The sequence below is a fragment of the Rutilus rutilus genome, assembly GCF_951802725.1.
Source record: "Rutilus rutilus genome assembly, chromosome: 11".
NCBI lineage: Eukaryota > Metazoa > Chordata > Actinopteri > Cypriniformes > Leuciscidae > Rutilus > Rutilus rutilus.
In genome coordinates, this window is record NC_140216.1 from 38,737,721 (window position 1) to 38,763,960 (window position 26,240).

Here is a 26,240-nt window from a genome sequence, read left to right on the forward strand (position 1 = left end):
AGTCTTGCCTCTAAATAGGGAAATTTATGCATCTTTACAGGTCAAATAACACACATTTTTGTATGGAAACATTTTTAAGCAAGCAGGAGCTTCACATTTGTTGCTTATCCTCTGGAATGGTTGTGAATGATTGAATGAAAGTGTGTTTACACTGAGGGACAAGTCAAAATAATTTTGTGTGGTAATCAACACCACAACAGATCCATGTCAAAGGGAATCCTGAGCGTGTGAGGTTAATGCAGTTCCCTGTCCTGAAGAGGGCAGCAGAGGGCGTCTTTAAATGTGCAGACGGAGCTGTGAGGGAGTGACTCCTGCTAACAGGTTTATCTCCCACTGTTACACACTGACTGAGACTGTAAAACTGCTGAAATCTGTGACATGAATCTCAAATGTCTACGTTTGGTTCCAGCAGCTGTGTGTGTACATTGAATCAGGTGAGAGAAGGGGAGTAGGAGTGTGTGCTGATGCACTGATGTTCAGTTCGCTTCAGCTCTGATAGTTATAAAACTGATTTCACCGCAAGGGCACACACGCACACACACACACACACACACACACTCACACACACACACACACACACACACACACACACACACACACACACACACACACACACACACACACACACACACACACACACACTTTATGTAATATTCTCACAAGAGACTATTGTGTGTGTAACCCTTCATCAAAGTCACTGTCACAGGGCTCAACATTTGTTCCGGTTGGGCCAGATTTTCACTTCCCTGGTCAACATTTTAATTCTCAATTTTTTTATTTTTATCTGCATTGTTGTTGTTTATTATTATTATTATTATTATTATTAATGTCAGAATAATATAATATAATAAATACACATTTATATATATATATACACATAAAACACATTTTCTCAACTGGCTGAACAATTATTTGTTGTAAAAAAAAAAAATTATATATATATATATATATATATATATATATATATATATATATATATATATATATATATATATAAATATATAATTTTATATATAATTTTATTATTATATATTTTTTTTTACAACAAATAATTGTTCAGCCAGTTGAGAAAATGTGTTTTATGTGTATATATATATATATAATATTATATTATTCTGACATTAATAATAATAATAATAATAATAATAATAATAATAATGCAGATAAAAAATTTTTTTTGAAGAGTGACTAGATTTCTTTTCCACTTTATCAAATGATTTATACTAAATAAATAATCTTTTGTAAATTTTAAGACTTATTTTTAAGCATAAATGCATAATGTTTAGTCAATGTGCCTCTACTCTGGAATTTAAAATGAATTTTATTAACCTGTTTATTTATTATTCTTTTAATTTTGTTTGTATTTATTTTTATTTAAAAAAAAGAAAAAAAGAATAGGTATTAAAAAGTGTGTGTAGCTTATCTTATCTTATATATTTGTTGGTATGTTACTGTTATGATGGAGCTGTTTTGTCGTTGATGTTTGTTTTCTTTAGGGCTGGGTACCGAGTTCGATACTTTTTAGGTACCGACCGAATTGCCTCGATACTATCGAGTATCGAAAAATGACTTGTTTTTCGGTACCAGATTTCGATACCTAAGGGGTTAACTCGTCAACGTCAGTGCTCAAACAAATACATATGAAATGCACAACGACACGCCTAAATTCGCTCACGCACATACACGCAAACTCTACACACACGAGACGCGCGGAACTCTCCGCACATACTCTTATGAGACGCGCGCGCGCACACAAACTGTCCACGCACATTCTCATGAGACGCGAGCCTATGGACGCGAGCACACACACACACACACAAACTCGCGCACATACTCAATGACACGCAAGCACACACACTCACAATACCCTAAAGATGTGGAAAAGTCGATCAAAAGTGTGGCTACATTTCTCCAGGCTCGATGCCAACAGCGCGCGATGCAGTATTTGTGGTAAAATAATGACTGCAAAGACGGTACCGCGACAGATATGATGAAGCCCTTGACAGTGCACGGAGTAAACATAAGAGCAGAAAGTTGCTGCGTCTTCGACTGGTAAATGAAGAGATACCTTGTTGATCACTCTGACTGTGTTTATATTTCAATAATGACCTACTGAATGTACACTGCCGTTCAAAAACGTGTTGGTCAGAATTTTTTTTCAGTAAGCATGCATTAAAGTGATCAAAAATGACCTTCCAAAAACTGTTTTCATATTTCAGCTTTGACAACACAGGAATAAATTACATTTTGAAATATATTCAAATAAGATTTTAAATTGTAATACTATTCCACAATATTACAAGTTTTACTGTATTTTTGACGAAATAAATTCGGCTTTGGTGAGCATGAGCTCTTTATAAAAAAAATATTTTGTACCTTATGTATATGTATAAGGAATATTTTGTTCCTTTGTGCTTTTTTTGTTCCTTTGTGCACTGAATAAGGAGCATGAGTCAAACTGGAAAAAATAAAACCAAAGTTTTTCTGAGGTAATGTGTTATGTAATCTTGTTAAAATGGATTTCATAAAATTGGTATCGAAAAAAGTATCGATCAGGAACCGGTATCGAAATCAAGGTATCGGTATCGGTATTGGTATCGAAATTTTTTGAACGATACCCAGCCCTAGTTTTCTTAGTAATTTTTTTTTTAAATTGCATTAAAATATCAGGAGATGAAGTCATTAGAGTGCAGAAAACATGAATGGTTTGTTTGCCAGCCTGTTTTACAGGAGCGGCTTACTGTTAAATCAGTCTTGCAATATTGATAAGTCCTCATCTAATGTATGCGATCATGCATATTTACATCAGCAGATAGAGTTAAACCTCACAGAAACTACAAACATTTAAGTTTGCATAAAATGCATGTACAAGTTGTTCAGCATCAATAAGATAGATCGTAGAAATGTAAGATCTGGGCTAAAACTCACACACACACTGACTGTCTTTATCGTGTCAGACAGTTTAAAGTGTTGCGTATTCCCCACACGCTCTCAATGTCATCTCGCGTTTTAGCTTTTGACAGCCATGTGTTGTTTATTTGTCCTTTCCAACCTGATGCATAAAGTTGTGTGCGTTCTTGCTGTGAGACCATCTTGTTTATGTGAGAACCATTTGGTTTGACAAGCCAACAGAATCACTGATATGTGATTCATTTATGACGTCCTGAGAGTGTGTGTGTGTGTGTGTGTGTGAGAGAGTGTTCAGATAAACCTGTAGCTCTGCATTGCGTGAGTCTTTTCCGGCTCTAGTTTGTAAAAGCAGGTTATTTATAATGGCGACTCATCTAAAATGTAGAGAATAAGAGGTTCCTCATAAATATTGCATCGGCGCGTCTCGCCGCAGTGCCGGTCCACAGGTTTAATGGTGTTGCTCACTCAGATGCTGTTGCTTTTGCTTTTATGAATCTTTCCAAACAAGTTAATAACTTTTAAAAAGCCCTAAAAAAAGAAACGCTGCTTTTCCGTTCCCGTTCCTGCGTCGGTTTCTCTGCATTTACTGAGCTCTCAAATACCGCCGCTGTCTTACGGCTTCCAGAAGGAGCTTCACCCACTGCGAATCATGACGATTGCTGTTGTTCTCGGTCACGCGGAGAGCTTTATTCCCGTCTAGCGTGCGCTCGTGACCTTGCGGCACATTTACAAGGCAGAGGAAAGCCCGTTAAATTGCTCTCATGGAATATCAGTGACTGTGATTAATGAACGTGTCAAACATGCGTTCCTGTGTGTCGCACATGCTAAATGCTCCGGCGGGTTTCGGAGGAGTTTCGGGAGAGCTCTGCTGTGTCCTGTCATGTTTGAATGTCGCTTTCACAGATTAGAGGCTCTTTCAAAAGGTCATGTTGCCATTGAGCATGTTTACTTATGCCGGATTCATGCTCGATACGGCGCACACAAGCGTATGGTCCCGATGCATGAATGCAAGTTTGTGATCACAAACCTCAGGGGGTCAGTGACACCAAATATACACTACCAGTCAAAAAGTTTGGGACTGTTTAGTTTGTTTTAAAGATTTTTTTATGTTTTGTTTATGTTTTTAAAAGAAGTTCTGCTCACCAAGGCTGCATTTATTTGATTAAAAGTAAAAAAAACATTAAAAAAAAAACAGTAATATTGTTAAATATTATGAGAATTTAAAATAACTGTTTTCTATTGTAATATATAGTAAAGTGTCATTTATTCCTGTGATCAAAGCTGAATTTTCAGCATCATTACTCCAGTCTTCAGTGTCACATGAAAGTTCTGATATAGATATATAAATGTCTTTACTGTAACTTGATCAATTTAATGCATCCTGACCCCAAACTTTTGAACGGTAATGAATAATGTTATAAAATATTCTATTTCTAACAGAGAAATGCTGTTCTTTTGAACTTTCTATTCGTCAAAGAATCCTGTACACAAATGTACATTTCAACATTGATAATAATAATGAATGTTTTTTGGGCAGCAAATCATCATATCAGAATGATTTCTGAAGGATCATGTGACGCTGAAGACTGGAGTAATGATGCTGAAAATTCAGCTTTGATCACAGGAAATAAATTACACTTTTAAATATATTCAAATAGAAAACAGTTCTTTTAAATTGCAATAATATTTCACAATATTGTTTTTTTTTTGTGTGTGTATTTAATAAAATAAATTAAATAATGCATCCTTGGTAAGCATAATAGACTTAAAAACATAAAAAATCTTAATCCCAAACTTTTGAACGGCAGTGTACATCCAAATAAATAGAATCGACAATAGATTGTAGAGATAGTTTGACCAAGATGGAAAATATCATGCAAAAGATAATTAGGTCATTTGTACTTAATATAATGTGTAATTGCTCAGTTTGAGCTGATGATGTTGGTAATGCTGATCACTGATGTCTCTGTGTTGCAGGTCTGAGGTGGGCACGATCTTCGCCCTGAGCTGGCTGATCACATGGTACGGCTACGTCTTGTCAGATTTCCGGCATGTCCTGCGGCTCTATGATTTCTTCCTGGCGTCTCACCCACTCATGGCCATCTACTTCGCCGCTGTGGTAAGGAGAAGCGTCTTCTCTCTCACTTTAGTCAGTCCATCTCCTGCCTTTCAAGGACATCGAGGCAGTGCTGCGTTCTGACCTTTTCAGTGTTCGTGAGAGAGAGAGGAGGACTGAAGTGTCTTTTAAAACTATTTTTAACTTGACCGGGCATCCTAGAAATGCTGAAAAAGCTGCTTTCACACATTCAAATTAGTTTTGAAAGTAATTTTGAATGTATGAAAGCTTTTTCAGCATCTTAAATACAGCTTTTCAGCTTTTAAAAAAAATCGTATATACGCTAATACACATTTTTACTGGTAAGATACCACTGACGCATCCGCACCAGAAGCTCTTTAGTTTCATCTGTCCAATTTGACAACGTTTATTGTCTTCTGAGTGACAGGCGCAAGGGGCCGTTCACATTGAATGCTTTTAAAAATGCGGGACGCTGAGTAGTATTGAATACAAATGCTGGGAATCAATATGAGCATTGCATTTTTAGAAACGTGAGACTAAGGGGAGAGACGTGATGCAACAGTTAAAGTTGAAAAATGCCCGTCTCGTTCATGTTTACATAGAAAAACAGTTAACAAGCTGTGCAGTGAAACACAAAAATGCATTCTGGGTGAACTGGCCCTTACTGTAAAGAGCGCAGAGCCCATCACAGTGTCGACTTTATGATTGGCTCAAAGCAGACTTATTATTATTATTATTATTATTATGTGCTCATACTGGATATTTTTTGATTTTTAGAACCTCACTTCACTTCAACTATTTATTTCAGTTAGTTTCCATGGCAACATTTCTAATTTTCATTTAAGATTTTAGTCTAACATTTATTATTATTTATTGTGTAGTATTATTTAAAACTTAAATATGAAATTAGAAACATTAAAATGTTGTTGTTGTTGTTATTATGATTTATTTATTTTTAGCTTTAATTTATTTTATAGTAATTTTAGTACTTCAACTTATTTATTTTAGTTAAATACATATTAATATAATATTTTATTTTTTGTATTTTAGTAATTTTAGTACTTAAGTTTTTTTTATTTTATTTTAATAATGATAATAATAAATATTTATAATATTTATTCTTTATTTATTTATCAGGGTACCCGCGGGGTCTTAAAAGCATTGAAAAAGTCTTAAATTTGATAATCTCAAATTAAGGCCTTAAAAGCCTTGAATTTGGTATACAAAGTCTTGAATTTCGTTACAAAGGTCTTAATTTTTTTTGCCTTTTCTATGATTAAATTCATACCGTAACAAAATTAGCTGTTACTAATGTAGACTAATTAAAAATTAGTCGCGTAACGTTGAGTGCACCTCGCGCTTCACGTCATAGAAGAACGCGCGAAAGCGCGCGCACCCGTTACGATGGTTACTAATCAGAGCTTTTCTGTTAAAAGAGCATGTTTTCTACCCGGTCTTTTCAGTAGTATCTGGCCACAACCATCCACGCGCGCTCTCTCTACATTGTTGAAGAAGCGCGGATGATCTGAAAACACAGACAAGCTGGAGTTCAGCGATCTTCATTTGAGAAGATCTGTCACGAGCCGCTTGCGCTGTTTGTGCGACTAAATCTGCGATCAAAATGCAGGCTGATATACAGCAGTGTTTTTAATGTTGATCATTATGCGAGCAAGAATGCAATGTTTCCCAACTATCCACACGATTTCAAATGTGACATTGATTTTATACAACAGTAAAAAAAAAAAAAAGAAATAAAAAAAGGGTAACATTAAGTGATGTACTAAATTTTAAACAGGCTTATTGCTCTATTTTGCAACAAAATCTGTGGCTTTGACAAAGACAATGAGTTACCGCCACCTACTGGCGATTTTAATATCATATTTTTATTAATATTAAACGTTTTTTAGCATTGAATATTTATTGAACATTGTTTTATTTAAAGCATTATTTATTTTTAAAAGTATTATAAAGGTGAAAAATGAAATGGAAAAATCGATTAAATGGGGCAAATATTGTCCCTTAATGGAAAGATGTGACTGCAGTCGTGGAAGAGAGGGGGTACGGCACTCTAAAAAATTGGAGAACTAAGGAAAAGGGATATGTAGAATTGCACAAGTGCTACTGCTAAAGAGTGCAATGTCAATACAGCCTGTTAGCTTAATTTTAATTTCTCATAAGCTTAATCGAATTGGCCTAGAGAGAATAATTATGACATTTTCTGTCTAAAGACTACATATAAAATAGTTACCAAAATTAAAGTAACTGCAGTTTGACTAAAAGTAATGACTAAAAGTTGACAAAAAATGCAAACACATTTCGTCAACTAAAACTATGAAAGGCAGAATGACTCAAATGTGACTAAGACCAATAAGCATTTTCGTCTGAAGATGAAGAGTAAGACTAAATCAAAAATGGCTGCCAAAATTAACATTGGCCTACACACGTGCACGCTACAACGCTGATGCTTATGTATTAAATATGACTGATAATTTAAATAAAATGTTTTATTTAATTCAAATAGTCTACTTGTACATAATTATTTTTTAGGGTTTAAAATGTATACAGATTTGACATTTTCCCCTCATACTTCTGTCGGAATTGGTACGAAGTTGGCATTGAATTTCATTTGAAATGGTATTAAAAAGGTCTTAAAAAGCCTTGAATTTAAGTTGGAGGATCCTGGGGGTACCCTGTTTATACTCACTTATTTTAATTTTTGCTTTAGTAATTGTTGTACTGTTAGAAATGATGCTTTTGTAACCAACTGAGATAAATACGTTTTTATCTAATATTTATGTTATTTAATTTAATTTACTGAGATTTATAATTGAAGATAATTTCTTAAAATGTCCTGTTTGATCTCTAAACTGATTTGACTGTAACTATGGGTATATTTCTAGAAAATCCTGTTTGTGACACGCATCCGTTGAACATTAAAAAGCTCTCTTCCCAAGAATAGCGCTCTTTTGCTAGGAACAATTGTTTTGTACCCTGCGATCACAGCAGAACTGAACACTCATGTGCTGTTGCCCTTCAGACTATACACACGCTTTTGTAATCCAAAAAGAGGAAGTTGTTTACCATGTATGTGTTAATTCACGTATTTAGGCGATAGCTAATTCATCAGCACAACAACAACAAACCTCTTTCCAAAAGAGAGGCAAAGAATTTTCTTTTCTTTTTCCACTCCTTCCTCGTCTAATGCGAGAATCGAGGGCACTTTGTTGTAGCGGGATCAGTTAATTAAACAACTCTAATGAATTCACCAGAGGTTTGTGTGGAAGGCTGCGTGTTTGTGCTAGAATCCTTTAAACGCGCCTCTTTCTTCTGTCTCCACGAGCAGCTCCCCTGTCAGAGACAACGGGGCCGGGGCCGTTTGAAGTCAGGATGAGAAAGCCAGCCGGAAATGTAGTTCATCCTGCGTCTTAGGTAGTTCGACGACCCGTCTCGGCTCTGGACGACTCTTGCTTGACCTCTGCTGGGATGAGTCTGACCGGGCGTGAGGAGGGTGTAGTGAACATCTGCCAGCCGAGCTTTAGTTTACGGTTATGGATGAAAACCTCGTTGTTTTGCTCATAAGTGAAGGAAACGGGGGGATTTTGAAGAGCCTTGCACAGCCAGAATTCTTTCTGGTCCACGTTGATCACACGTGTACCAAAAAAACATTTAGTCCTGGTCCAATTATTCACAATTGTAATAAACATACGGTATATGAACATCCTTAAAACAAGATCAATTTAAAAGCAAAAAAAAGACAATATTTGTTTTATATACTTGTTTTTAGAAAATATATTTTTAATTAAGGTTAAATTAAAAATACCTTTATTTATTTAATTTGCCCATAAACATTTATTTAATTAACCTTAATTAAAAATATATTTTCTAAAAACAAGTATATAAAACAAATATTGTCTTTTTTGCTTTTAAATTGATCTTGTAAGATTATTATTATTTTTTTTTGGGTATAACCACTTTTAGGTTTTATGCTTACAAACAAGAAAAGGCCATTTAAAAAGCAAAAAAAACAAAAAAAACTTCTTTTAGCAGAAATGGGCCTTGACACAATTTCAGCTAATTCTTTTCTGTAAACCTTTTTCTATATGATTTTTGAGGGACCCTGGCAAAAATCATTCACAGTTAGTATTTTTGTGTATTATATTGTATTTATTTATTATTTACTGCATTATAATTTATGATTTTTTTATATTATTTATATATAAAAAAAAATCTACACAATGTTTTTTTTATTTACTTTAAGTATAAATCGAACAAAATCTACTGACTTTTATGCTTAAAACAAGAAGAATTTTTTTTTTTTTTTTAAACCGTAAAGCACCAAATAAATAGGGCAGGATTTGGGTTCAACACATAGTTTTGGGAAAATCCGTCAGTGCTTTTGGTTTTCAAAGTTGTTTTTTTCTTGTTCTAACCTGATCAGAGCTGAATATCTCTGCTTATGGATATCTAGTTTACATGATACTAGTTTATTGTTTTATTATACATTTTATATTTTTGAAGTTATGAACCTCAAACTTCTTTGAACCAAAACCTTGCCTACTTGAGTGACTTTTCTCTTCCTCAGAAGTGTCATTTTAACATCGTAAACATGACTTATAGTTGCGTAAAATTGAATTGTCATTTTCGTGCATCAGTGAGGGAACTGTGGGCATACCCTAACAGTGTCTCTCTCTCTCTCTCTCTCTCTCTCTCTCTCTCTCTCTCTCTCTCTCTCTCTCTCTCTCTCTCTCTCTCTCTCTCTCTCTCTCTCTCTCTCTCTCTCTCTCTCTCTCTCTCTCTCTCTCTCTCCTCTCTCTCTCTCTCTCTCTCTCCTCTCTCTCTCTCTCCTCTCTCTCTCTCCCTCTCTCTCTCTCTCTCTCCTCTCTCTCTCTCTCTCCTCTCTCTCTCTCTCTCTCTCCCTCTCTCTCTCTCTCTCTCTCTCTCTCTCTCTCTCTCTCTCTCCCTCTCTCTCTCCCTCTCTCTCCCTCTCTCTCTCTCTCGTCAGATCGTGTTGTACAGACAGAAGGAAGTGAAGAGCAGCGAGTGTGATATGGCCAGCGTTCATCACCTGCTGTCTAAGATGCCCCAGGATCTGCCGTACGAGGATCTGATTGGTCGAGCTCAGAAACTCTTCATCAGCTGCCCGCCCTCTCTGATGACCCAGTCTGCAGCGCTGCAGTCATGCAACATGTGAGACTCTCAAACACACTCTTACATTCACACACACACTTTTACAAAGGTGTTTTACGTCTTCAGTTAACAATGGAAAACTATCAGCAAAAAAATGATCATTTAATTTATTTTATACATATATTAATACTAGTATTAGGGCAGAATGATCAATCAAAATCTCAGCATGGCTTAGTGTAATATGCGCTGCGTGTTTCAGAGTGAGACGCTGCTCTGTGTCCTGCTTTTACACGTGAGCAGCTGAAGATCTGCAAGATGGTTTAATGTTTGAAAATAAAAAAGTTAAAACTATTAATTTCTAGAATATTCGTACAGTAAAATAAAAATGTATTTTATTAAATACTCAATTTTTATTATTATTATTAATTTATTGAGTATTAATAGTGTATTTTTTACAGTTACACAGTAAAATAAAGTATTCTTTTTATTTAATACAAATTTTTTGTATTAATTTCTGTAGTATTAGTATTGTCTTTTTTATACAGTTATAAAGCGTTATTTTTATTTAAAATCTTATTTAAATTCTGGAGTCTTTTTTACAGTTATACAGTTAAATTATATTATTATTTTATTAAATACAAATTTTCATATTATTTTCTAGAATATTCTACATATATCCCGCTTTTTAAATAGAGTAGTATTATCACAAAAGTAATACATTTCTTGTTTTGTATAATATTTTATTTAACAGTATTATTATTATTATTATTATTATTATTGTGTAGTCATATATAATCACACTATGATTTTGCTTTTAACAAATTGCAGCTTTACAAGCACAGTATTTCACATTTTAATTCACAATTCAATTTGTATCAGAAGAATCGCTATAGATTTTTTATTTTTTTTATCCCCAAATAATTAAATTAAATTCACATTTATTTGTATAGCGATTTATTATTATTATTATTTTTTTTTTTTCACAATACACATCGTTTCAAAGCAGCTTTTCAGAAAATGCACGAGTCCACATTACAATTTACAGTGATCTGTTATCAGAGGTAACGGTCTAAGTTATGTATTTCAGAAACAAGTCACAGTTAGCAAAACATTTATTATTTTAAACAATGTAATAACTTAAGGCAAATAGTTTAGCATACAAATAACACACAAATTCTAGTGCTGTTATACTGTAGGATTCAGTACACACACACACACACACACACACACACACACCCGTACACCCGTGTGTTTAAACTAGTCTTTGGCCCTGAGGGGTGTTGGTTTCCACCTGTGTCCATCAGGTGGCGCTATTGAGAATGATATCATGTCCCCTCTGTTGCGCCCCTGTTGTGACGTGAAGGACGCTCAGCCGGAGCTGTCTGCGTCTCGGCCCTGTGTGTCTAAACACTCGCTGTCAGTCTGCAGATTGCGTTTGCAGATGCAGGTGAAGCCACTTTAATGATTTATCTCTCACGGCAGCGGGAAACGATTCCTCCGGCATTCAGCGGGAACTGAATTCAAGTCCCTCAGCGCTGAAAAAGCCATCAGAGGGGAGATCTGTCTTGTTTAAGATCTCCCTGCGTCTGCTGTCGCCTATGAAGATTAAGAGAGAGAAGAGACAGAAATGAGAATAAGGAAGTGACAGAAATGAGAGAGTGATAGAGAGGGGCGGCGAGAGAGAGAGAGAGACGGGAATGCGTGAGAAACAATGTGTGAGAGAGAGATATTAACACTAAAATGAGAAAGATCTTTCTCTTTCTGCCTGTCTTATGCAAATCAGTCCTGCAAAAAGTAAGCTCCGCCTCTCTGGGTTATTAATGCGCTACCCTAATTTGCATAACCCCTCCCCCACCAGCATCTGTGGCCTCGCTGAAAAGCGAAGCACATACGTGTGTGTGTCAGTGATATGAGCAGCCTGTCGCGAGGCCGTGACCTGTGACCTTGATCTCTATTGTTCTGTTTGACCCTGTGGAGTGCTGTAATGAGGAGTGGCACGTCCTCCCTAATGGCTTTGACCCCCACATGTTCTTCATTAATACCCCCTGCACACACCCTCAGGCGTGACACCCTGCCCTCTGCTCGCACCCAACTTCATAAACGCAGTAAAATTATATTATCACGAGACTGAAGCTCTGATCTCATCTTTCGGTGTTAGTTAGCGCTGCCTGTTGCGGGTTTGAGTAGATCACGCATGTTCAGGAAAGAAGAAACTACAAGCATCTGTCATGTGTTTGTGTGTCTACCTGATGGATTTTGAGAGCTTGTGGATTGAGGGTGTGTGTGTGCAGGTTGTTTCCTTTAACGGCGACCTTGTATCTCACAATTGCGTCTATTTTTTTGTAATCGCAAGTTGCAACTTTACATCTCCCTTTTGCGTCTACCTTGTAGAATTTTGACTATATCTCACAGGTCTGGTTTTATATCTCCCAAATGCATGTATTTTTAGTAATTGTGATTTATTTTAATTTTTTCTCACAAATCTAACTTTATATCTCACAATTATTATTATTATTATTATTATTTTATTTTTACAATTGCAAATGTATACTTTCCAATTGCGTCTATTTTTCAGAATTGCAACATTATATCTCACAATTCTGACTCCCAAATGCATTTTTTTTTTGTAATTGTGACTTCATATCTCTTAATTCTGCCTTTTATTTATCCCAATTGCATCTGTTCTTCTCACAAATCTCATATTTGCATCAATTTTTTTGTAATTGCAACTTATATTTCACAATTTTAACTCATAATGTTACTGGTTTTGTATCCCACAGAGTTTTTTGATTGGTCGGTGGGTATGTGTGCAGGTTAAAATCAACTTATAACAATAATTTTCATAACTCATGTTTCAGGTCTTATTTTGAATGACTCATCCATGCATGTAACTTTAAAGAAAACAAAAAAATGTCATCTTTCATCAACCTTTTCAGATGATGTCGTCTAGGCCACACGAGATATTCGATTATGCATTTAACTGAAAGCTAAATACCTTCTATATTTGACTGCAAACTTGCATTCATGTTAAAACCTTAATTTCAAAACAGTTAATCTACCAATATACAGATACAGAACCACAGTTCAAAATCTGCCACACTAAATTGAAAGATTTCTGTAAAATGACTGACATGTTTGTCTGAGTAGGGCCTAAATTTGAGTTGGAATTGACTGTGTGACCATTAAAATATGTATGTTTTAAATGGAATGAATATGAGAAATTTGAACTTACTACGTCCGCCATGTTGTCATTATCATGTGACCTAAATCCTCTCCTGTGGCATCATGGGACAGTAAAGTGTCCATCGAATGTGCACTTCAGAATCTCGCCAGTAGTAGTAGATCATCCAGGTACTTTTCGAATACTATATAATAGGGAAGTATGCGATTTCGGACACAGCGTCAATTTACACATCCACCCAGAGCCAGTCTAAACCCTTGAGTACATATATAAAGCTTTCGCATACTTCGGAAAGGCCGAAGCGAATCTGTTGCATGTTTTATTGCATACGATTTCTGAACCCCACAACACTGCACATTTTGGTTTATTTGACATGCCTAATTCAGGTCATGGAGCACTTGATGAGCTAATGAACTAATCAGTCAAATCAGGTGTGTTAAATAAGGGAGATCTAAAATGTGCAGCGATGGGTTAGAGAAACATTTGGCCAACATTTTGTCCGATAACCGATAATTCTTTATATTTGATAGACGATAACTGATATATTGGCCGATGAATCTAAACCCGAATTCTTATTTAATTTTTGAGAGCCCGATTACACAAACAAAAGTCTCATCGTTAAAAGCCTTGTCCCAAACACACAATTATAATGTTCTCATGTTCTGTGTAGCCGATATGACACACATGTTGCACTGAACCATATTTTCTTTTTATGAAATGATTCCAATCATATTTCAAGCAATTTAAAACCATCATGTTGAACAGTGCGCATCTGAAGTGTCTCAGCTGAAGGAAATAATCCAATATTTATCTGCTTTAATATATCAGCCAAATCTTCTTACTGGGCCGATAACATCTAAAATAAACGTATATCAGCCGATCCCGATAGGGTGGCCGCTACTGTATATCGTGCATCCCTAAAGGAGACGTATGGTCATTCGTTTGATGCATGTTGCGTATTTTTTTTACTGCTTTTTTAATCATTCTTCTGAGAACCAAAGTCACAAATTCCCAGACTACAGTGAGCTCTTCTGAGGAAGAAAGAAGCGCTGTGAGTGAATGTGTTGAGACTATTGGACTTTTTTTCTTCTTTTTTTTTTGTAGACCTTCAGATCTTCGTGATATAGGAACGTTTAACCTCCACCTGTAACTTTAATGCGTTTTTAAGAGCGTCCAGTAAGCAAAAGCCTTCGGTGCATCACAACACGCTTGAGCAAGCAGCTCATGGTGAAGTGACAAAGCGCCAACACTTACGGGTCATCAGGACATCAGGGCTGATTCACAAAGGCCTGCAGAGCACACACACACACACACACTCTCACACAAGCCGAGCGCAGACTGATGGGTAATTGGACGTACCATCTCAGCAGCAAGTGTCTAATAATAGGGCCATCATGCGTGTTAGATGGAAGGACGCATTGAATTAGAGCATCCCACTGAACTGTGTTAACCCATAACGTCATGACAGCGAGAGAGAGAAGGGTTTAAGTATATGCTGTGAAAGCCAATCACAGGCTACCCGGGCTGTAATGGTGATCAGGTTTACAGGCACGTTGCACTTGTAGGAGAGCAGGGGCAACTTTAGGGTCAGTGCATATTAAGCGCTTAGTTCGGACATATGCAGAGGCTGTAACTTGATTACTATAATCTTCAACGGTTTGGGGTCGGTAAGAGTTTTTTTGTGTTTTTGACAGTAGTCTATATATATATATATATATCGTGTCACATTATATCACAATACAAAAATGCAACAATACAGTATGAATCGTGTATAATTCACCCAAAATTAGAAGTTTTCAGAGTTTTAGTGTCAGTACTACATTAAACTACTATAAATAATGCTGAATATAATGTAGAATATTTGCCAAATGTCTGATTTTACCAGTAAAAAGTGGACTACATTATTTTAAATATATCTAGTCAGTGAAAGAGCGCAAATATTCATCTAAAATAATTCTGTATTTTCATCTTCAGAATCATGAATATTGTTATTCTGGTGTCTCTATTGTCCTGTGCTTTGGGTTTCCAGCACAAGTCTAAGCCTATTCATTTACACACACAATGTAATATCAAATTTAGCATTTTAATCAACAGTTCATTTGTTAACCTTTCATCATATGTCTTGGAGTATCGCAATAATATCGTATCGTGATATGTATCGTATCGTGACATGAGGGTCTCGTTACACCCCTAATATACATATATAAAACGTTTGCCCTCGTATTTTATGCACTAACACATGTGCATGTGAACAAGGCTCTCAAAGAGGAGGAAGATGAGGATAAGGATTTCCGTGAAGACTGTGGAGCTGTGATGGTTTGACTGAGTGCAGCCGTGGAAATGTTCTTCCAGCGTAAACACATCCATCATCTGCTGTATCTTCTTCACCACAGCGAGAACAGATTGAGCAAGAGGAAGAGGGTGAAGGAAAAACAGAAGAATGATGTGACAGAGGTCACACAATCTGCTGCTTCTGAGAGAGGAAACGGTAAAATTAGAAACTGTTTTAGAGACAAGAGGGAGGGAGAAAAAGCGATCAAAGACCGTCAAGACGAGCCACCTTGAAGAGAGCGCAAGCCAAAGACGAGGATTCATCTCTGAAGACGCAGGAAGAGAGATTCCCTGCAGAGCTGATCACGTTAGGAGTTAAAGGGACCGTTCACCCCCACACAAAAAAAGATAATTCTGTCATTATTTGCTCACCCCCGTGTCCTTCGAAACCTGGATAATGCTTTCAATAGAATCTGTGTAGAATTTTCTCCCAGTTTTTGCCATACAACAGCAGTTAGTTTCACATCTGACAAGCTCCACAAAGTACAAACACACACACACACACAAAAAGGACCATATGCAAACCTTGTGAAGCTTTGTGTGAGAAAACCATCAAAGAAAGTTATTCTTCATTCCCCATATTCACGGGGATCAGTTGTTTTGGCACCGATGACGTCAAAACCTGGTGCAATGCAACTATACAAAATAAGATTTCAGTAAATATTGTAGCAATCACTTTAGGGTTTTACATACTATTATACAGTAGTTATTAGTAATATTTTGAATTATATTTTATTTGTATTATTTTTTTTTAATCATTCCTTTTATGTCTATATCATTTTAATTAAAGAGGTCAATAACTGCATTTTTTTTATTTTATAATGTTCTTTTAGGTCCACTTATAATGTAGCACGATTTTTACATCAAAAACATCGTAATTCAGAGGTAAAAAGCTACTTTCTATCCTGTTTTTGACGCTCTCTTTCGAACGATAGGCTTGCAAACGCCCACTGCTGTGATCGGGTAACAGTTTTGCATAATAAAGTATCTTTCGCCGTCTCCCTGCGATTACACGTGTGGAGATGTTTTGAAACTTCCAATGTTGAAATCCGGTGAAATTGAGCCATACATGTTTAGATCCTGAATCCGAACGCAAACCTACACCTACTCTAATATTAAAGATGCTCCAGTCTGTGACAGCGTTGGGAATTAATCATCTTTATTTATATTAATTCTTTACTGTATTTTTATCACGTTATATTAATGTTGAAACGAAGACAGAAAGGTGTTTATCTCGTTACATAGTTAATTTGCCAACTGTGAAACATTTATGCGTATTACATATGCTTTATAAATCTTGGTTGTGGCAAATAAAGTTTAAGTACTTGGAGTTGCTAGTTATATTTAATAGGATATCTTAACGTTTTTTCATGCAAATGAATTATGAATGAATGTACCGTTGTTTGCCGGACTGTCATTCTTATATTCATCATTCATGATTTTCTCAGTAACGTGAAGTGTGCCTTGTTTAAAAAACGAATCTGCAGTAAAGCGAAGCGAACAAACGAACAGTGTCTTACTGATGCGATCTGACTGGAACTACTTTAAAAATAAAGTTCATCCTCGCTTTCTTCATGTTAGGATCACAAGGATGGCAATGCCAGGACTGTGTTTTTCCACAACTTGTCACAAAACGTCTTCTCTATGGTTTTGTTGCTAGATTAAAACTGTTTTTGCGTCTCTCTTGTATTTACTACTACATAACATGCAGCGTGAATCGTGGGCGGGGCTAAAGTGGCAATGATGTAGAAGTAGGCGTCGACCTTCTGCAGAGGCGGGACTATGACTGTGACGTCATACTGAGACAAAATCTGAAACGAGTTGTTTTGGCAGCTTGGTTTCAATAAAAGCTGTTTTTGGACTAATATTTTTACAGTACAATGACCTCTTATATGTCAAAAGATCAAGGAAAATTTGATTTCTCAATTCATGACCCCTGAGTGTCACCGGCCCACTGGTGGGCCCACAGCCATTGCATATTTAAAACCGTAATATCCTATACTAAACCTAAACTAATCTTGACAAACTATATATCATTTGAAAGCTTACAATCTATAGTTCGTGTTCAGACCTTTATTTTGAAATAGCGTTGAGCATAAAAAAACCATGAAAGATTTGTAGAAACCTCAGTTTGTTTTCATGCCAAGAGTTCAAAAGATAGCATCCATTCAATTTTTTTCTTTTTGTAAATGTTTTAAATATAAAGAAAAAAAATTATATATTCACCATTTGTGATACAGCGGCGAGCTATAACGCACATACGTGATATTTTTATGTTTATTAGAGGTTGAATTCATATAAAAATCTGCCAAACTTCCCATACTACTTCTGTCTACTTCATAAATTGTATGAAAATTATGAAAGTATATGGTTCAGATCACTCAAACCATATATGGAAATGGAGGCTCCCTTATATGGGCAGTAATGGAGTCTGTTTGTCACCTAGTGAAACAGTTCGGTACTGTGCCCAAACAAAATCTTACTGAAAGCTCATTTTTTGGAGATATCAACCTAAAACTTGGAACACAACTTGTTCAGATTTTTGGCTTTGATTTACTTGCAGTTTTAGAGTCCAACATGTTTTGAAAATATTTATTTTATGTAAAATATGAATAATAAAATTTCTACATTGTACTAGGGCTGCACGATACTGGTAAAATATGCGATATTGTTGAGTATTGCGATAACGATATTTCTTGCGATATAAAATTTCCCTAGAGAAATGCTATTTAAAAAAGAATCATTTTTTAATCATTTAGATATGTAATGATCATACTAAAATAAACAGGTAGGCTAATAGATATTCCTCTGATCTTCAGAAGAATATCTCAGTTTTTTCATAAGGAGTTAACGTTACACATGCAACACTTTGATTAATGTTTGTCTGTGAGACTCTGTTATTGTTACTTGGCATTTCGTTAGCAGTTTTGGTAGATTTGGGCTTACACTTTTTGAAGTCTTCATATAGCTCCCTGAGGTTGCGTTCCAGATGACCGTCACTTCACCGTCACTTATGTTGACATGGCGCGAATTTTGCGCGTGCAAATTCGTTAAAAATGGAAGCACGTTTTCCCAGGCCCGCCTGTGCCGTGACGAGATGAGAACATCTCAACTTTTCCGCTAGCTCACGCAGGTCATGGTTGCATAGCAACGACAGACGCAAGCGCTTGTGAAAAGGTGATAGCGGCGCGGGCGCGCTTTCCGTGCGTTTTAGACGCGAAATGTGAACGGACCCTTACACAGTACCTGCATTTATGACACGTCTTCTCTATTGAAGCCAAAATATTGCCATATTTCAGACGTGCAGTTCTCTTTAGGCACAGGTTCTTCGCTGTTGTCATTTTCCTCGCTTGTCTCAACTCCCGCCATTAGGTTTTATTTTCCACTCCTTGCTCTGAGCCACTAGGTTCCCCTTTGGGCCCGATCTAGCCAATAGCATTATAGCACCTACTGGGGAGGCGGGTATAAAGATAGTAAGGCCACATTTGATTGGTCGAATTTGGATAAACGACGTATGCATGCATCACACAAATGCTTGGGTGCCACTTAAGGGGTTTAGTTTAAGTGGAAGTACTAAAATAAACTAAAACTAAATGAAAATGAGAAACAATAATTGCACTTTACGCAATGCTGATATTTAATGTCAGAAGAGCTGTTACACAATGCACGAGTTCTTTGGTGCTTTTAGTAACCCGACTGATGAACTGTTGCTGCATGGAAAAGAGCGGCGTAAAGATCCTTCCCAAAATCCTTTCATTAGAGGTTAAGGCCGACGTGAGTGACAGCGCTCCGCCGGGCCGGCGTCACCGCATTATACTGGGGTTTCGTCAGCGCAAACCACTGGCTCTCCCGGGCCTTCCGCTGGTAAAGGGAAAGTTTAAAAGTTAATTGCTCTGCTGTTACCTGTCAGCTATTTCCAGCAGCGGCGCATTAGCTGTAGATACTAATGAGAACTGGGGGAAGCCGAGAATCAGGAGAGGAAAAAAAGCATGAAAACGAATGAAGACTTAGAGACGCTGAGCCCGTCAGCGCCTGCCTATGGTGTTTCTTGCACTTTTTCATTAAATGTTGAATGTATTTCTGCTTGTTTTATTATCTTGAGTGAAAGGCATTTGCATTCCATGTTTACTATTCTTCCATAGAGACCGTAATGAAATGGAATTGAATATTTTATGATTTTTTAATGATGTTTTTCTTCTAAACTGTCGAGAGAAAGTCTGCTTGGTGTAGCCCTCAGCATGGGCTCCGCAGGATTTGGGAAAACTCCAGAAATGAGGATCCGATCAAGACTTGAGGCCATGCCTCCGTTCTCATTCCAGTTCCCTCTTTCTTTTGTTCTGATGATTCACCCAGTTATTCTCTTCTTGCTGTTGTTCTCTAACCAGGCGTCTAATATGCCCTTTTTGTCGGTCGCTTGGTTTCTATTTCTGTCGTTGAATCTCATTGGTCCACAATTTTCCTGCTTTTATTATGCATGATTTTTTTTGATGCATGTTATTCTGAGGGAATAACGGTGTTTGTTTTCTTATCTATTCATGTGGATCAATTTGGATCAAATCTGTTTAATTAGATATGAATTTTGTGGCTTCATGCACCAGCTCTTTCAGTGAAGACAAAAGATACATGACACTCAACGTGTGTCTCGCCTGGTTAGGGTACAGTGGTAAAGGGCCATTAACACTAAACATTATACTTGACCAAAACATTCAGACTAAATCATACAGCATTTATAGTTTATAGCATTTGTTGTGTTTGCAGTATTGCTAATGTCTAGGTTTAAACCAATGTTATCAGGAACTAAAACAAAACTAAAAATACTCAAAATAAACATTTATATTAATTGAAATAAATTCAAACATGAACAAAAATAAAATGTATGACTGATGTGTGAAAACTAAATGATTAATAAAATTAAATGGACATATTTTTTTTTTTAAAAGACAAAAACAACTTTGAAATTTAGTTTCAGTTGAAGTACTAAAATGACCAAATGAAAAATTTATAGAAATTAAATGGACATAAAAAGCTGATAAAAACGCAACAAAATGACTAAAACTTTTTAAAATTAAAACTTACATGAAATGAAATCAAAATGACAAACTAAAACTGAAAGTACATTTTTAAAATAGACCAAAAAAGTAATAAAAATGACTAAAACTTCAAATAAAATTAACATATTAATAAAATTAAAAATTAATTAATTTGAAAAATTAACTATTAATAAAACGATAATGTGCAAAATAACACTAACACTGACTTAAACACTCAACAAAATGACTAAACCTTTTAACTAAAATGAAAATGCAAAATATAAAAAAAAAAACATTCAAAATATGAATAAATACTTAGCATAACAATGATACTAAAACCACACTCTTGTCTGTTTCTCTGGCCAGAATCGCCATCAGCACCTTTACGGACTTCCAGACGTCCACGCTGATGCAGCGTCCAGACTCGGTCCTTCGCCAACAGCTTCAGAAGCGCCACGAACACCCACCGGCCCTTCCCATGAGCACCCAGCCAGCGAACACTAACCAACTCATCAAGATGGCAGTGTGGGGTCTGTCCGCCACGCTAGGGGCCGCGGCGCTGGCTGTGGCCCAGACCGCCATGGACTGGGCACCTGAGTTTCTGTCCCAGATCTTCTGACGCAAAAGCGCCTCGTTCTCGTCTGCCAAACTGACATTTGCAAAATATGTGTTAAGTGGTGCAAAACACCCAGAGAAAACAGATAAATAAGCTGTGGCTTATTTATTTCCGAACCCTTTCCTGCTTTTCTTATTTATAGATTTTAGCCGAGCTAATATTGGGGAAGTGGGAGGAGTCAAACGAGGGTTTTGTAATCATAAGCACTTCTGGATGTCGTTCCATCAGCAGAATGTCAGAGAAAGTGCTCTGCTAGGGCATTCAGAACAGCAGCAAGAGCACAAATTATTAAAAGGCTGCTGAACGCCGTCAGTAGTGAGTGAAGCTCATTAGAGAAAACGGGTGAAGGCTGAAAGACCACAGAGACTCGCTGGTGAACGCAGCACTTTACAGCTAGTTTATTCCAGAGCGAGAACGCTTGCACACATGCTTTCAGGTTCAGGTGTTAGATGTCATCTGAGGACCCCCTGAAATTAGTTATACACTCACTACACTGAAAAGATTTACACAGTTTTCGGTGACGCTTTATTTAACGGTGTCCTTGTTACATATGTTACATGTACTTACCATAGTAATGATACATAATTACATGCAACTAACCCTCAACCAAACCCTAATCCTACCCTAACCCTATAGTAAGTGCATGTAGTTACTTAATATTACTCAGTACTTAAATAAATAATTACACTGTAACAATGACACCTTAAAATAAAGTGTAACCCAGTTTTCACTCCCAATTACTGGTACATTTCAGAAATAATTACAAAGAAATGATAAGTAACACTGAATTAAACATACAAAATCTGAAATTTTATTGTAAAACTAACTCTGAATTAGAAAAACAATAATCTGTTAGTAAAAAAAAAAAAAATCAATAATATTCCAATAATCTTTAATAAAAGAAATATTCCAATAATTCTCCAAATAATACTCTAACAATCTTTGATAAAAATGAAAGATCCAATAATGCTCCAATTAATATTCAAATAATCTTTCATAAAAAAAATATACTCCAATATTACTCCAAAAAAATCTTTAATGAATTAAAATGCAATAATACTACAACAATCATTTCATAAAAATGAAAACCTCAATAATACTCCCAATAATCTTAAACAAAAAATGTAAATTTAAAAAATCTTTGTTAATAATTTAAATCCATCCAACAATATTTAATACAAATGAAAACATCAATAATACTCCAATAATCTTCCATAAAAATGAAAAAACTACAATAATACACCAATAAAGCTTGAATTAATACTCTAATAATCTTTTATAAAAATAAAAACTACAGTAACACTCCAATAAAACTCCAATTAATACTCCAATAATGCTCCAACGAATGCTCGAATGATCTTTAATAAAAATGAATACTCCAATAATCTTTAATATAATTGAAAACTCCAATAATACTCCAATAAAGGGAGTCAAAATGCAAAATTCGATTATTTGCTCATTATCATTTAAGGCGAGACATGGCAGGCAAAAACATCGCTTTTTTTTTTTACTGGTCAATTTTGAGATTTTTGGATATTTGTCTTCAATAACATGTCTTCTTTCAGACTTGTGGTGAAAAAAAGTCCGAAATACACATTTTGGTCTTTATTTTATTACACTTTGTCTGTTTGCGTCTGTAGATTTCTCATAAATTCAACAAAAGTTGGCGTTCTTAATCAACACGCTGCTCCGCGATCTCTGTCTGCACCCTGTCATCACATGCACCGTTAGAAAGCGCTCTCTCTCCTGTACAATCCTGTCGGATCCAAATATGGTCATTTCCTTTTTATCAGCAACCAATCGTGAAAGTAAAAGGGCTGAATGCGCAATCTCATTGGCTGATGAAAAATCTTTAATGCCCGTTTTCTCAAAATGACTTTTCTCTCATTCTCCAAGTCCGAAATCTCCACTTCAGTAGCACTGATATACACCAAACTTTCCAGACTTGTACCTAGTTATATTATGAAGACATTTACAGAGGGATTTGTAAATATATTATTCCTAGCCTGATTTATATAACATTTTATTCCAAAAAACATGGCGAAAATCATTTTTTTTAAGGCTATTGGCAGTATTTTCTGATTTACAGGATAACAAAAGTAGATATCCATAAATCCCTCTGTAATTTTTCCCCCATCTAATATGTGAACACAATGAAAAAATAATTTTTAACCTGGCTTTATCCAATACTCAGATATCGTTTTTTTTAAATATATGCAAATTAGTGCATATTTGATTAGATATAGCCTAATTTGCATATTTAAACATTAAATTACAGAAACCTTGTAATACATTTTTTTTTCTCATCTTAATGTAGGTATATCAACTGGGAAAGTTTCATGGTGATATCTGCTAGTTAAAAATTTTACCCTATTCACCTGTAGTGTCTCGCCTTAAAGAGACGTGCACTGAACAGGTCGCTGTGAACAGAGCTGTCTTTGAGGAGGTTAAAGTGGTGTGTTTTACACGACCATTGAGCAATTTTAACCAAAGTATGTTACAAACTTTACATAAAGACCCTAAAGATCACACCAACTTGTGTAAAATGGGCATCCGATGACCCCTTTAATGAAAATGAAAACTCCAATAATCTTTGTTAATAAAGATTAAATAGACATTTAAAAACTAAAAATGAAAACGTTCAAAATAGAAACTTTAATTTGAAAGTTAAGTACTAAAAATCCTGAAACTAAAACTGAAATAAAATTTGATAGACATTTTTCCTGCTTTTTCTACGTTCGCCGTGCCTGTGATGCTGTCTGTGCTGATAAGCAGTGAGCAGCAGCAAAACGTCCAAAGATGTCCATTTAATTCATGCAAGCATATAGACCAAAAATTTGCTTTCTCCATGAGCTTTATCCTTCTGCGATCAGAGGTTATTGTAGTGCACAGCCGGCGCTCACTGGCTTTTATGCATTTGCTTCTTAGGCAGCAAATGTTTCAGTGCCCTAAAACGAGTGTACTTACTGAAGTGTGGAGTGGATTGAGACACACCCATGCTTTTTTAAAGGAGTTTCTATAGGAAATGTTACAGGCCTTGTGGCGTATGAAGCCAAACGTCAACAGTCTTAAAGATTTTGTGATATAAAAATCCATATCCATGACAGTGTTATCAATGTACCATCCAGTACTGATTTGAACAAAGTTCCCAAGCAAAACACAATATGTTGCTGAGTGTCTGTTTTTCACCAGGTAAAAATACGCACCTTTACTTTTAAACAGTTTTTCATCAGAAACTGCTAAATTTCACAAATAATTGCAAAGAAATGGCAAGTAACGCATTGAATTAAAAATTTTGATAGAGTATTTTTTTTTTTTTATGTACTCCCAATAATCTTTGTTTTATTTGCAACTTTGAAAAATCATAGTACATTTGTCAGGTTTGTTGTCGTTGTTTTTGTAACGTAATAAGATGTTTTGAAGGAAATTGACTATATTCAACTGGTCATCGAAAATTAAATCTAAAGTATCATAAATACAGATTACATCGATTTGGCAAGAAAAAGTGCTCAGCTTATGCATTTGGACTTGCTTTATGTAAGTTATTTAATTTATATTTAAGTAGAAACGGTAAGATCCATTGCCATAGTCATTCAGATTTCATCACCTTAAATTCAAAACAGACTTTAAATGCATTTGAATGCAAGGTCTTGGTTATTATTTGATCTCATGCATTTTAAAGTTCATTGTTTAAACCGCAAACACTGTTCAAAATGTTGTGGTCGTATAAAGAACGTGCTTATAAAAATCCTAGTTTTTTTGTTTTTGCTTCTTTTCGAGGCTCAATTGCGAGTCGGATCCTCCTTGAATGCTTGTAAGGCCAGGGATTGATTTCTAACAAGGCCATATTTAACATGACATCAATAAAAAATTGGAGTAAAGTCCGTTTAAAAACCGACAGAAAACATGCCTTGTTTTGTTCACACCAAAATAAATATGGCGTCGGTCTATTGTGACTAATTATTAGTAGCATTATATTCCTCTTGAGCTTCACTTGAGCTCTGAACTTTGACAGACTGTGAAGTCCTCTAAAAAGAGCAGTGCATGTACATGTCAGTCTTGCGTTCGCAGAGAGAGCATCTGAGCCGACTCCAGGACTGATGTGAGATCTTCCACAGCTGTGCCGTGGGTGTTGATGAGCGCCTGCTACCAGACGGTGCCCTCGGCCCAAAATCACCACTGCCAAAACATTTCAGGAACACATGTGTTTGTGAGAAGAAGTAAGTCTTCATCCCAGCAACTTTAATGCGTTTTTAATGTGATTCAGACATCCTCTGAGCGGATCTGAGTGGCTCATGAAGTTAGGTGTATCAGAGTCAGAATTTGGCCAGACCTGCTTTAATGCGAATTTAATTTGAACCAAAGTGGGGTTTTTTTGTTTTTTTGTTGTGTGTTTTTTTTTTTTTTTTTTTTTTTTTTGGACAAAGAACATATTAAGATGTTTTGAAGGGAATTGACTATATTCAACTGGTCATCGAAAATTAAATCTGAAGTATCATAAATACAGATTATATTAATTGATTTGGCTAGAAAAAATGCTCAACTTAGGCATTTGGACTTGCTTTATATACAAGTTATTTAATTTATTTAAAACACGCCCAAATGCATAAAAGTTGAAACGGTAAGATCCATTGCTATAGTCATTAAAATATAAGTGTGTAAAATATGGAGTGTTATTCATCGCCTTAAATAAAAAAAATATATAAAAAAAGACTTTAAATACCTTTTAATGAAAGTTCTTGGTAATTCGACCCCATGCATTTTAAAGTTCATTGACGATTTTAAACGTCAAACAATGTTTAAAATTTTGGGGTCAGTATGAATTAATTTTTTTTTTTTTTTTTATAAGTCTCTCCTGCTCACCAAGGCTGCTAATTTGATCAAAAATACAGTAAAAAAACAAAAACCAAATATTATTACAGTTTAAAATATCTGTGTTCTATGTTATTATATAGTAAAGTGTAATTT

General features: G+C 35.7%; 1 protein-coding gene across 3 annotated transcripts in view; it reads left to right on the forward strand.

Annotated features, from left to right (window-relative positions):
* The window catches only part of LOC311299925 (TBC1 domain family member 20), a 42,124-nt gene that overhangs the window by 4,670 nt on the left and 11,214 nt on the right, over positions 1-26,240 (forward strand). For all 3 annotated transcript variants that reach the window (XM_084423877.1, XM_084423878.1, XM_084423879.1), the window contains exons 6-8: positions 4,888-5,029; positions 9,990-10,174; positions 21,023-25,492. In XM_084423877.1, coding sequence (XP_084280003.1) covers positions 4,888-5,029; positions 9,990-10,174; positions 21,023-21,275 — 580 coding nt within the window. In that variant the 3' untranslated portion in view covers positions 21,276-25,492. The remainder of the gene's footprint in view (positions 1-4,887; positions 5,030-9,989; positions 10,175-21,022; positions 25,493-26,240) is intronic.